The sequence below is a fragment of the Centroberyx gerrardi genome, chromosome 17 (assembly GCF_048128805.1).
Source record: "Centroberyx gerrardi isolate f3 chromosome 17, fCenGer3.hap1.cur.20231027, whole genome shotgun sequence".
Taxonomy (NCBI): domain Eukaryota; kingdom Metazoa; phylum Chordata; class Actinopteri; order Beryciformes; family Berycidae; genus Centroberyx; species Centroberyx gerrardi.
The window spans coordinates 5480503-5494863 of record NC_136013.1 but is presented as its reverse complement, the minus strand read 5'-3'; the positions used below and the strand labels follow the sequence as shown (position 1 = coordinate 5494863).

Sequence of the window (14361 nt, the reverse complement as noted above, 5' to 3'; positions counted from 1 at the left end):
GTAAAATTATAGTTGAAAATGAACACCAATGGAAAAATCCTTATTTATTTGTAACCGATATTACAAAAATCTATATTTGTCTATAACATACAGAAAGTCTATGACATCTTTTGTATATTGTGTGTGAAATTTGTTATGGAAAAGCTCATAGCAGTGCTACATCATTCCACTGACCGCTGGCTATTGTCTTCAGTGTCACATGTATCTTTGTAAACTGTTATTTATTTGGTGACTTCCTGCGCTAGTAGACATTAACTCTGGGCTCATTTGGGCTTTTTACAGCAGAGGAAATTAGAAGACAATAAATGCACCTACATCTTGAGGGAGTGATACCCCATCTCACCCAGACAAATGGCGTCCAAGGAGGTTTGTTTGTTTTACCCCTTTTGCTGAAAACGACCACTGACTTGTGGTAATTTGAATGCCGCACGTCTTGCGGATGTGTGAAAATACTGTGGTTCGTGCCATCCTTGACCTCTACAAACGGTCATGAGGATTGCTGATGTTGGGAGAGGTCAAAGGTCACATACTGTAGTGTCCCTGAATCTGAGATCACTGGCTGTGCTGTGAGATCAGACTTCTGTGTCTGTATATCTATGATTTGTATTGTCAGTGTTGGAGGTAACATGTTAAGTACTGAGATTTTGTGGTAACTAGTAACTTAATGTGTTACAATATTTTCACCCATTATTAATTTTTTCAAATTAAAATGTAGTTACTGTTATTTTTCCTTCATATTGTTTATTTTTTTTATGCAAATTTATAAAACAGTAGGAAAAAACACTGAAAATCATGCAGCATCTCTTGCAGACTATGCTTCTAATTGGTAAATAAAATTCTGCTTGACATATGAGATTATCTTACCGTTTTAAAAACAGCAATAGTCTTGTATTGCATTGGCTGTCAACACACAGCATAAGCCATTTTTATGCCATGCTTACTCCTTAAATAAGGAGTAACTTTTTATGTAACTACTTTTTAAGGGAAGTTACAAGATAAAGTAACACATTATTTTTCCCCAACACTGTCTGCTACAGAGCCATCTGACAGCCACGCTCCTGACCTCCATACTGGCAGCAGTGCTCGGCTCCCTGCAGATTGGATACCACACCGGCAACGTGAACGCTCCAGCCAAGGTGAGCAGGACAGAGAGGAGGAGGAGGAGCTCAGGGGGTTTGACTGATACGGGCTCATGATGGTCGATACTGATAATACTGATATTATAATGTCAAAGCTGCTGATAGACGATATTCAATAATGATAACTTACAAAACACATAATTGAACATTGACAGTAGACGACACCCTCTGGCCCATATCCCTTATTTAATAAAAGGCCAATATCGGCCCAATATATCAGACTAACCCTGGCTGAGAGGTCTGGCTGACAGTTGGTGCTAACCTCCAAACATCTCACAGCTTCTATAAAACATTGAATAAACTTAACAATCCAGTGCAACTTTGTGGCTAAGGTCCAGGTCTGGTTCATGGGCAGGCAGGGGTTTGGACAGCTCACTATTTGCACACAGGTAGCTATCACAATGGAAGCCTGTTGACTTATGGAGAGTGTGTGTGTGTGTGGACTTTTGCATCTGAGGCAACTCTCTACATTTAGCCTTTAAAGGAAAATTGCAGGCACAGATACTCTTACACTATTACGTTAAATGTATTCCAGGAGTTATTTTGTGATGTTGTGACCATTTTGGTGCACATACCTTCCCTCAACCTGCCTCATCTACTTCTACTTCACGTAGTGATTTCCTACATTTCCCAGAATGCCTTTCAACAACTCCCAGAGAACGTGCATGAACATGCCTGAGCATTTCAGCTGTGGGTTTTACATGTAGGTGGCGAGAGGTAACAATAACGAGAGGTTTTCTAGTGGAGAAACGGTGTCAGGCTGCATTGCATTCTGGTCTAATGAAGCTACCGACAGTTTCCATGATGGATTTCTCCCTGTATGATTGCTGAACATTGGTGCAAAATAGTGGGTCTAGAAAGAAGGCCTTGCCCTTTGATTCTGAGGGACTGACACCAAAACCTGACGTTTACTATTGAAGTTTTAGAAAAATCTTCTATTGTCAAACTCCATTGTAGCCGCTGGAAACACTTGGCCAGTTATCCATGTTTTCCAGTTATCCAAATGCTAAGGACATCTCCAAAAGCTGTTTTTTAACAGTATTAAAGTGGTTCAGGGTGATTTTTTTGCCTTTAACAATTTAAAGAAGTCTGGGTAAGAAGCTGTAAGTCATTTCAATCAGACAGCAGGTCCACTCCCTGCTATATTTATACCCTGTTTAGTGACACAGACCTGGTTTTGAAGACTGGGCAGCTGATTAAAAGAGATGTTTGATCCCCCCTCTGTTGTCTAGATCATCGAGCAGTTCTTCAACACCACCTGGAGAGCCAGACACAACCAGTCGATGCCGGACCACAGCCTGACTCTGCTGTGGTCGCTCTCCGTCAGCATTAAGGACTTCGGAGCCCTGCTGGGGTCGCTGGGGGTCAAATGTCTGGCAGACTCTTACGGCAGGTAGATACCATGAATAGACACCAGCCTGAACACTCAGATATGTGGAATAAAGCAACATGTGAGTCTCCACTTCAGACTGGAGCCAGGTTCTACTATGTAGGTCAGAACTGAGTGGACAACAGGAGCAGGAAGAGTCTCTGCTGCTGACTGTTTCAAAGGCCAGAGAGAACCTCTATTCTATTCTATTCTATTCTAATCCAATCCTATTCTATTCTGTTCTTTCTTAATACTACTCTATTGTATTCTATTCTATTCTATTCTATTCTATTCTACTCTTCGTTGCATCCTTATTTTGATTCTATTGTGTCCTTATTTGTATTCTTTTCTATTCTGTTCAGTTCAGTTCATTCTTAATACTTTTCTATTCTATTCTATTCTATTCTATTCTATTCTATTATATTCTCTCAATTTGGTTCTATTGTGTCCTTATTTTATTGTATTGTATAGTATAGTATTGTATTGTATTCTAGTGTTTTATTTCTAGTTTGTTTTATGCCATTCTGTTGTATTCTATTCTATTCTATTCTATTCTGTGCTTATTTCTACTCTATTCCAATCTATTTTATCCTGTTGCATCCTTATTTGTGTTGTTTTCTCTCCTCTTCTCTCCTCTCCTCTCCTCTCCTCCCCTCTCTCCTCCCCTCTCTCCTCTCCTCTCTCCTCTCCTCTCCTCTCCTCTCCTCTCTCCTCTTTCCTCTCCTCTCCTCTCCTCTCCTCTCCTCTCCTCTCCTCTCTCCTCTCCTCTCCTCTCCTCTCCTCTCCTCTCCTCTCCTCTCCTCTCTCCTCTCCTCTCCTCTCCTCTCCTCTCCTCTCCTCTCCTCTCTCCTCTTTCCTCTCCTCTCTCCTCTTTCCTCTCCTCTCCTCTCTCCTCTCCTCTCCTCTCCTCTCCTCTCCTCTCCTCTCTCCTCTCTCCTCTCCTTTCCTCTCCTCTCCTCTCCTCTCCTCTCCTCTCTCCTCTTTCCTCTCCTCTCTCCTCTTTCCTCTCCTCTCCTCTCTCCTCTCCTCTCCTCTCCTCTCCTCTCTCCTCTCCTCTCCTCTCCTCTCCTCCTCCTCCTCTCTCAGGCGTAACTCCATCCTGATAGTGAACTGCCTGTCTGTGGTCGGAGCCTGTCTGATGTTCGCCTCCAAGGCCAGCGAGTCGTTCGAGGTTCTGATCGTGGGCCGGTTGGTGTTCGGTCTCTTCTGCGGTCTGGTGATGAGCCTCAATCCGCTCTACATCCAGGAAGTGTCGCCCACCGACCTGAGAGGAGCCTTCGCTACGCTCAACCAGGTGTCCTTCGCCTCCGGCATCCTGGTGGGAATGGTGAGGCTGGGGTGTAATCCTTTCATTTTTACAGAAAAAGTTAAGACTGGTTTGTTTGTAGAAAACAACTGAGATATACTAGAACTAACAATGAGAACCTCCAGTGAAAAGAAAGTAAACCAACGCGTTTCAACCCTATGACTTTAGGGTCGAAATGCATTGGTTCTAAGCTATGCACTGCAAAAAATCTCCATCTTAACAAGCCATTTAGTCTATTAATAAGTCCTTGAAAAAAATCTGTCACGGGGGTTCGATAAATTGTTTCCAGTGCAAAGAATGCAAGAATTTTGTAGAATCAAGTGTCATTTTCTTGATAGTAGTGCAGTGATCTGCCTTATTCTGACTTGTTTCAAGGTACTGACACTCATTTCTAGAAAATTCCTGAAACAAGTGAAACTGCAGTGGAAACAAGTGGAGTTATCTCACCCCATTGGCAGAAAAAATTAGATTTGAAGGCTGAATATGAGACTAAATGACTTGTTAGGTTGGACATTTTTTGCAGTGTGACAACAAAGGCCTTTTAGATTCAAACCTTTAAGTCTCTTCCCTCCTTATTGGACTTGGACATTGTGGATACAGCTCAAGATTTTACTCTCTTCTCACTGGAGGTTCTCATTGTAAGTGTTAGTATCCTGTTTCCAATGAGCACCTGTCAACCTAAGGACTTTACTTTTTCTTAATCCAGAAGAGTTGCAAAAACAAAACAATGGAAATCATACTTTGGCTTTGTCTCAATTTACCTTCTCTGGTGTCTGGTGACAGTTCAACAACTCAATACTAAACCAAATATTATGGGTCCCTGGTCAGATATGTGTGTCTATTTGGGAGACTGTGACATGAAGACATTTGACAACCCCTGTGCTAGAAATGAAATGAAACTGTGCATTTCTTCCCTTGCTTACTGCAGGTGGTGGGCCTGGAGACAGTGCTGGGCACAGAGCATTACTGGGCCATGATGCTGTCCCTGTCCCTCATCCCGGCCCTGGTTCAGTACCTGGTCCTGCCTTTCTGCCCCGAGAGCCCTCGCTACCTGCTCATCAACCGGGGCAAAGAGAGCGAGGCAGAGGCTGGTGGGTCCAACTGACTGTGGCATTCATAAAAATGCACCTTTGAATGGCCCGATAATTTACATTTTAGTTGTTCAGCTGGAGCTCTCTCTTGCTACAGTACAATACATTTTATTTTGGGTATCATCAGTATAACAAGCTGCCAATAATACAGAGGGCAATGGTCAAAACAATAGTGTGCCAACAGTATAATGAGTAGAAAAACACTCAGCAAATATTGATGTACAGTACCATCAATTATAGAGAAGAAATCCGTCATAGATATAAGCAGAAGACACTTTTTTCCCTGCTTACGGATTTATGACTGACCTCCAGATATCAAAACATGGAAATGCTTTTTGATGTACTCCAGTGTTCTGCTCAGTGGATGCACTATATAGCAGTATAGCTCCATTTTAAGAGATGCTATTTGAATCCCCAGCCCTGCTGAGACTGAGAGGCAGTCCGGACAAGATGTTGACTGAGCTGCAGGAGATGAAGGAAGAGGCGGCTCACACCCAGACCGGCGTCACCATCCACGAGTTCTTCAAGAAGCGCAGCTACAGGCAGCCCATCATTATCGTCCTCATCGTCAACTTGGGCAGCCAGCTGTCCGGATTCAATGCGGTCAGTCATGTGATTTGGTGGTGACACATGAAAGAGTAAAACCAATATCAAAGTCCGGCCTGAAAAAGATCCATTCAGGATTAAAATCTCGCTCCACTAAACAGTTGCACTATCTTTTCTTTCTTCTTCTTCTTCTTTGTTTTTTAATTTAAAGCAAAACACCATAAAAAAAGCCAATTTGGTAGTGGTGGTTTAATTTATTGGGGGAATATTTATAGCGACAGTCTCACTGTGATTCAGTCATTAGGGAATACTTGGCTTGCCACAATTATTTCCCTTTCCACCCTGTTTTAACGCTAGCAAGGCCAATGGATTTTGGGGGTCTAAGAAGAGGCCAACAAGCTGTCAGCTGAAGCGTTTAAATAGTTATAACTGCTTTTTCCCCGTGTGATTTTGAAAATATAACAGCGCTGGTTTGCACAGAAAGTGGGTCATTTTGAAAGCTGAGATATTGCAATTCTAAAATTAAAAACTGACCATAGCTTTTCATGGCAAAGATTGTCTCAGAAGTGTGGCTCGCAAATTCTTGGATGGTGCTGCTCGCTGTCTGATGAATATTCACTTGCAGGATGTGGTATTTATTCAATGAATTATTCAGGCTCTTTCTCCTGAAGCTCAGCACTTCTCCTCCCTGCGGGACAGATTCTGGGGCAGTGTGTCAGGATGTTGCCTCCGATCCTAAAAACACAGTAGGATATGGAAGGCCCAGTAACCCACTAAGCTAAAAAAGAAAACCTATTCTCTCTCTTCCAGATCATCAATTATTCCACCAGAATGTTCCAGGCCAGGTTTGACGAGGCCAAATACCTGACTCTGGGTGTCGGGGCTGTCAATGTGACCTTCACTTTGGTGGCAGTGAGTATTGACTCTACTGGTAGCCCTTTACATTACAGCTCCCTCACTTCCGTATATGTGGAGTAATAATAGACAGGGCCGTTTCTACCTTTTTGGGAGCGCTATGCAAAATTGTGTTTGCCTCAATCTGACCGTCCAATCATATTGTAACTTTCGTTCAGTTCAGCGATCAACAACGTCAGCATGTACGTCAGCAAACATGAGAATCTGATGATGTGTTTATAAGGCAAAGTGCTCTCTATTTCCCTATCCATTGCAATAACATTGTCTTAATAATAATGGCTAAAGAAAAGCAGCTCTTGGATCTGTCTAGCCTACAATAAATGCATTTTATCTTAGCTGTTGTGAGCTTAAAATGTATGTGTTTTAGATCAAGACATCAGGGCGCTTGGTCACCAATGGTTACCAAGAGTGGTAATTTTAATTTCGAGGAAGGAAGAAAAAAAACAACAACAAAAAACAAACAAACACAAAAACGGTGGCACAACTGGAAGGAAGGAGAAAAACCGAGAACTGGTCTGTCAATTGGCAATGTTTTTTTTAATCTCAAGGTGTTGCCAGATTTATCAATCTGATAGTAACTATTAAAATGTATAAGTGATGTTGCTAACATAACCAGCTATGTCATATTTTGTTGGTTTTGCTACTGAGTAACTATTCTGAAATAGCGGGTAAAGGGAGCTGTAATCTAAAACGTTACCTCTGTTTCCTTATGAATGGTTTAGCAGCTTGAACCACACCACAGGATAGTGTTGCATTTTTGTTTCAAAGAGAGACCATTATTCACACTGGGAAGAAATGTGAGCAGAGTCACTTGTGTTGTTTTTTCCTCTGCAGTTCTTCCTGATGGAAAGGGCAGGAAGGAGGAGATTGCTCCTGACTGGTTTCATATCCATCGCAGTGTGCAACTTACTCATGACCATTGTGGATTCTGTCCTGGTAAGATCATTTCAGTCAGTGTTATTGTTATTTTCACTCGCACATGAAAGGTTTTGTTCCGAAATGAGATATCCACCGTTTGGAAAACCTGACGCCTACTAAAATGATTGACAGGATAAAATTAAAACAAATCATCATATTTTTTAAACAATAATCAGTAATGACTTACCGTTGACTAAAGTATAAAATGTTTACAGATTGGATCCTCTGTGTTTAACATATTGAAAAATGAACTTGACCTGAAAATTTTCCAAATGTCCAAGGTACTCTAAGAAGAGTAAAAAAGTAAAAAGCCTTTATTATTTATTGGCTAATGAAAAAATGTTTAAAAAGCAAAGAAAACAAGCAACAAAAAAGCTTTTAAAACATTTTTAACATGTGTATGCTATGCATTAGCCAATAATTAATAAAGGCTTTTTACTTTTTGTGTGGGAAGAGTGCCTTGGACACATATTTTCTGCCGAAACATGACCCTATCACCCAAGCTTCAATGAGCATCTCTCCATACTACACTGAAGCCAAAGATAAGAAGTGTTCATATGCACAGCAGTTGGGAGATTGATTTAAATAACAAAAGAATGCCATGTGGATTACAATTCTCATCCCATTTTCCCCTGTCATCTTTTTACAGCATGGTAGCTATATTACAAAAACCCCTCCACCAACTCACAATGACTGGCCGATAACCAACCTGCAAACTATAACTTTGTGTCGCCTTCCCACTGTGCAGCACCTGGTCCCGGAGCTGCGCAGCCTCCAGGTCCTGGTGGTTTTCGGCCTGATTTCGGCCTATGAGCTGGGCCCGGGTCCCATCTCCTGGTTCATTGCCGCCGAGCTGTTTGACCAGCCTGGCCGGCCCATCGCCATGGCCTTCACCAGCATGCTCAACTGGGGAGGGAAGTTTGTACTGGCACTCCTCTTTCCTCCATTACTGGTGGGTTTATGCTGTTGGCCTGCACGCTGCATGACAGAGCTAGACTTGGGGGAAACTTCAGGGGTGGATTTCTTATTTGCTTTTGCCAATTCCTTTGCGCCTTAGAGACGTGGCTGTTAAATACAGGCTGTAAATCTGTTCAATCTGTTAAATATATATGCATCTGCAATAAAATAGACATAAATCTGTTACATGTTAAATATATATAAATCCATTGCTAAATCCTTTAAAATCAGGTTGAAATAATAGAAATTAATTTAACAGCTAACCTGGGAAACATCTGTTTGTTATATTGATGCAGAGAGGGAGGCAAAACCTAAACGAAGACAGAGGAACCAAATCAAACGACATGGTGGATAAGAGGTTATCCTATATGCTCCTCTGTCTGTCTCTCCCACACAGAAAGTATGCGGCGCCTACGTCTACCTCCTCTTCATGACTGTGGCTCTGTTCGCCTTCACCTTCACCTGGATACGCCTTCCTGAGACCAGGGGCCGCACCTTCGATGACATTGCGGAGGAGTTCAGAGGAGCGGAGGGCATTCCCTTGCACAATAAGACTGGATTCAACACCTTCACCTGACCGAAACTCCGCCTTGAACCTGGTCATGGCCGTACTGTTAGCACCATCATGTGCAGGCCAAAGGACATACTGTACATTCAGCAATGAGTCAAAGTGCAGACTGTATGTGTCTTAAAGAGGCCGAGACAGCCTCACTTTATTTTATTTTTCAGAATTGCTTGATACTGTATGTTTTGAGGCATTTTGTGACCCTTTTGTGTTTTCATTTTGTAAATAGATTTAACCTTCTGTACTTGACAAACTGCTGGGTGTGTTTACATGCACACAGTACTCTGGTTACTATGAATTAACACCTGGCATGTTTGGAGCGGTTTATTCAAACTCTGGAGTGTTTACTCCTCCTTTAGTTTGGTTCGTTTGGGCAGGTGAGAACAAGGCCATTCGAACTCGGGTGTGCACCAAATAACCAAAATGTGAGTCGTCTTCCAAGCGAAGTTAGGAGTGAGAACATAATCTGAACCAACTAGAAACAACCCCAAAACGACTGATGTTCATATTCAGCTATTTCTTCATGTTTCTTAACTGGTATGAACACCAGAGACGGTAAATTATGGCAAAACGTGCAGATAAATCCATCATGTTAGCTAAAGTTACAGTGACTGGAACCAGATTTGTTTTTATCTCCCCCTGGTACCAAAATCTCCAATAACAGGTGACCAAAACTCTGTCCAATAAACAAGTTACTTGTGATTTCATGTGACTTTTCAAGCCCTGGTTCTACAAAAAAAATGCAACAAAGTGAACTTTTCCACTATGGTTCAGACCGAAGAAAACAAACTGTTGGTGGGATTGCACCCAATGTTAAGATTGACCAGATTAAAGTGATAGTTTGATTAAAGTGCTTACTTTGTTTGAAGTAACACAGTTTCCCCCCAGTAACCCAAGTGTACATGGGTTTATTTGATGGTTGTGTTAGTTTACTCACAGAAGGATGTGATGCAGTGATCCAGTGTGTAGTCATCTCAATATCAAATGAAAAATGACCATTCTCATCTAAAATCTTGAGGACGCTCATTTCTTTCAGTTGATTCAGCATGAAAAGGGTTTTCCCCCCAAAATTGTGGCTTTTGCCACCACCACTTGCCATGTTGTCATTTGTGTAAATAAACTCTGTGAGAGGAAACTTCCTCAGTGACTTGTTTGGCACATTTATAAAAGTGAATGAAGTCAGACTAAGGTATTAAATACATCAAAACATGGAGCAGAAATCCAGTCTGTTTATCAGGTTATGCTTACACTAAATATGACCTTACTCTGATTGAGCTAATCAGACTACGGCATTTACATGTCAATTGCTGTAGTCTACATTGCCTTAATCACATTCAAATCTGTTTTTTGGTGTGCATGTAAACGTGCCCACTGAGTGCCAGGTGAAGCCAAAAGCATTTCCTGATCCCCTCTCGAACCGGTCTCACCAGCAGGCAAGCCTTCTCCTGAAAACCTGGGTTTTCAGCCACACCGACACCTTTCCAGATCCTTACCAGTCTGTGAAATCTGACATATCTCTGAACTGTGTACATTTGTAAGATGTCTGTGAAAACCAACCACAGCTGTGTGAATAAATATTTCATCCAATATGATCTATTGCGTCTTGCAGGAACCGCAGTGGGAGAGGAGCCAGGAGAGAGCCAGACACTGACTGAAGTGACGTTTGGGTGTTAAAGCACCAGGGGGCAGACTTTCATGTTAATTCATCCCCTCTCATTCAAAGTTAACTAGTCACTCATGACATGCAGTCCTTATACTGAACTCAGTGAGTTTCTAATTATCTTTTTTCATGTGGTGTTCATGTAATTGTTTATAGTGTGTATTTTAACCTAAATACCGTTTCTTATTCCCTGCCACCTCAGAAACAACCACATCACACACAAACCCAGTTTACTTGCCTCTGTTTTAGTTTTCACAAAACACATTTGATAAGAAAAAGTGAGGAATTCTTATAAAACTGGGGTTTGTAATCACTGGAGGAACATAATTATAGAGTTTATTGGGGTCATGACACTCAACAGTGAAGGCTCAACAAAGAACATAAGGTAGATCATGTTTACTGTTTTGTCTATAACAAGGCCGCTAATTGCTAAGTTACGAGAAAAGGGGGAATTCCTCATTAACAGTGGAATCTATTAAAACAAAAAAATACACAACTGACAGACCGACTGGAAAAACACAAACAAAGCAAAACAAGACTTTGGTGGCTTTTTACTGCTCAATTAAACAGGCCTGTAAAAATATCAGAATTTCTCAACGGGTTTTGTTTTAAACCCCCTTAAAGTCTGATAATGAAATCCATTTGTTTCAGCAGTGTTGAATGGTAATGCTATCACTTTTCCCAGTAACAAGCAGTGTAACAAATTCATATTTCAACTTCAGTAATGCTATTACAGTTACCAATCAAAACAATAAGTCATTACTTATGTTAGGCCTATAACTCCCTCTAAATTCAAGTTATATTATTCAGAAACTATAAATCCCAACTCCATTCACTGATTTATCTTCCTCGTAATTGGTTGTCTTTCTCTCACCCTGAGCTACTGTAGTTTAGAAAAGGCAGAAAAGTTGATTTTCTTAGGCTGGAAGAATCCCCACTACTTTAATTTCATCATGCAAAAATGTGTCAACAACATTTTACATCAACGCTATTTGGCTACTCTGATCATTAGAGTTAGTGTTGCCTGATTATCCTGATATTTGAAAGTAAGAAAGGATGCAGTCGCCTTGGTGGTGTACTAGAAAAGTAATATAACAAGTAATGTTATTATTTTTATGCAGGCAAGCATCTTCATGTATTGGTGTCACTCAGAGACTGTAGGATTGTCATTAGGTCCTTGTTATTGAACTGCCATGTCTCAAATGCCTGTGGTAGTAACTGGTGCTCCTGCTGCCAGTTGCTTTAGGAGATTGCTTTATCAATTTCACATTTCTCCACATTTCAAAATTGCTTGTGGAAGCGTTAGGCTAGCTAGGAGAAGATTCATTTTAAGTTCCCTCATTTCCACCTCGTTTTGCATATTTGTTGGACTTTTTCACTGAAGATGTAAGGAGACCAGAGTAAACCTTGCTAAGAGTGTGTTAGCAGTGACATTAGCAGAGTTGTTAAGTTGTAGAAATGAGCTATTAGTTTGATTTCATCACATTATTTGCCAAGATGCTCACAGCTGACAAGAATGTAACTAGTGCTAAGCTAGTTTTCATGTGTTGAAATGAGTAATGAGTAATGTATTGCTTCTGCGAGTAATGATCTGAGCACTGGTAATAAGTAAAGTAATAGCTTCTGAAATGACTATGAGTAATGAGTAATGCATTACTTATTGAGTAATGAGCCCAACACTGGTAATAAGTAAAGTAATAATATCATCCTACTTTTGATATGAGTAATGGGTAATGAGTAATGAATTACTCCTTTGAGTAAGAAGGCCAACACTAGTAAAATGTAAAGTAATAACATTCCTTTTGAAATAAGTATAATAGGTAATTGGTAATGCATTACTTTTTTGAGTAACACTGGTAATAAGTGAAGTAATAACATTACTTTTGAAATGAATAAGGAGTAATACAGAATGGATTACTTTTCTGAGTATGAAGCCTGACACTGGGTTTGTGTCTGCTGAAGAGATTCCTCAGCTGTAGATCAACTGTTGTCACGCTGAAACCGTTTGAAACACATGGTGGTAAAATCTGTCTGACCTCCCAGACAATTAGAGTGTATCTGGGATTGCACACACACACACACACACACACACACACACACACACACACACACACACACACACACACACACACACAGTTTCAAAAGCATTGAAACAGTGCCATCTACTGTACCGCTTCAGTAAGTAACTATATATCTGTATTTTTGAAGAGAAACCTAGGAATTCAAAATTGAATGAATACATACAGGTATAGTATTTAAAACCATTAATACTTCTGGATATTGTGGTTGTACCATATGGCTTCCTGACACAGAAACAAACCATTTGAAATACATTGTAAAAGGATGACACAAAGGAATGAATGGGAAAAGGCTTACTCAATTCCTTGAGGTTTTGGAAACACAACATTTTTGCAAGCAATATGCCCTTTTTATGTTGATTTATGCTTCATAGGGATGGACCACAACACTTTATTAAAAACGAATCTTTTATTATTGCACCTGTTCATCCCTATATGCACTTACTACCCATTTAAGGTACTGGGAAATGACTGGGAACTGGGAAATGACATTCCCAGTTTATCCATTCCCTGTGAAATGACTCTATCTGCTGTACTGTTTGAACCACTACTCTTTTTTTTATGGATATCATGACAATTCACTGATACAAGATTGTACTTGTAGCTGACTCTGTGGGACAGGCGATGAGCTCCTACCCCAGAACTTTACTTTTTATTTTCACTTTGTATTGTTTTTTGTAATTACTTAATAATAAGAATAATATTTTGATAAATCCTGTGGTGGCTTGAATTATTTGAACCCTATGCACAACATGCCATTCCTGTTTTCACCACAAGGGGTCGCACAACAGCCCACAGATCCAGAGGACACAGTATCTGAGTGTGTTTGAGTAAGAGAGTTTTCTGAGCCTGACTTCACCTACAATCTTTCACTCAGCTGCTTCAAACCGACCATGTTGCTACACTTTCCTCTTTGTGTCTGGTTCCTGAAGTGTTTTAACCTGCTATTGAAACAAATCGCTCACATCTCCAACATTACTTTACATTCCTACATTCATTCCATTCATCTCTTCTTACATTTCAACTGTGAAGATTCAAATCTACCAATCATTTTCCATGTAGGCACAGAGGGCAACATCCAGGTTGAGCAGAATCCTTCCAGCCTGGTTCTTCAACCTGGTTCAGCATGAGAATCGACTGCTCTTCCTCAGGAATCAGCAGCTCTTCTCTGTTCTGGTACCGCTGGACCGCCTCAGGTGGTTTCAGTCTGTCTTTTGCCTCTCTTGGCTCCGTCCAGTTTGGATGGTTTCAGTGCCAGCAGCCTGACAGTGTGAGTTTTGTCCTGGAGTCTGCTGCTTTGGCTCGGCCTCAGCCTGCTGTATGGTATTGTGTAGGCAAGCAGCACAGTATAGCATGTCAGCCTGGATCCTATACAAAAACCACATGCCATCATTCATAAGGGAGCCTTTATCTCAGATCACATGTTGCTAGTTTAAGGGTTCACAGGCTTTATCACAAAATATGGTTTATGAACAAGCATGGTGTGTTATTTTGTAATGCACTTAATACAGTTCTGTTATACGCAGTGATATTGTAATATTATTTAGAAGGTTTCAAGCTAAATTATGATGATGTACTCCTGTGTGGCTTCAGTGTTGCATGACACTGACACTGCCTTGGTTGGGGAATTGAAGAATAACCACTTCAGAAGTCTGTTGGTTGATACAAAAGCTTTATTAAAGCAACTGCAGGGAGAGAAGTGCAACAAGAGTTTGACACTGAAGCTGCTCCAACAGGAACTCAGGCAGCAGCTTATATAGTCATGTAAAGGTCCGGCTCAGCATCAGTAGATAGAATGATCTTCAGCACAGATGTCA

At 40.9% G+C, this 14361-nt stretch overlaps 1 protein-coding gene across 1 annotated transcript; it reads left to right on the top strand.

Moving 5' to 3' along the window:
• Positions 1–351: 351 nt before the first annotated feature.
• slc2a1c (solute carrier family 2 member 1c) lies at positions 352–8818 on the top strand. The gene is made up of 10 exons (XM_071902338.1): positions 352–366; positions 1038–1136; positions 2372–2532; positions 3595–3835; positions 4743–4905; positions 5324–5508; positions 6262–6363; positions 7201–7302; positions 8033–8236; positions 8639–8818. The coding sequence occupies exons 1-10, from the start codon at positions 352–354 to the stop codon at positions 8816–8818; spliced, it is 1452 nt and encodes a 483-aa protein (XP_071758439.1).
• The last annotated feature ends 5543 nt before the right edge of the window (positions 8819–14361 follow it).

Coding starts and splice junctions, on each gene's coding strand:
- slc2a1c (XM_071902338.1), top strand. Junction 1,137..2,371: donor ACGTGAACGCTCCAGCCAAG/GTGAGCAGGACA, acceptor TCTGTTGTCTAG/ATCATCGAGCAGTTCTTCAA. Junction 3,836..4,742: donor CCGGCATCCTGGTGGGAATG/GTGAGGCTGGGG, acceptor TGCTTACTGCAG/GTGGTGGGCCTGGAGACAGT.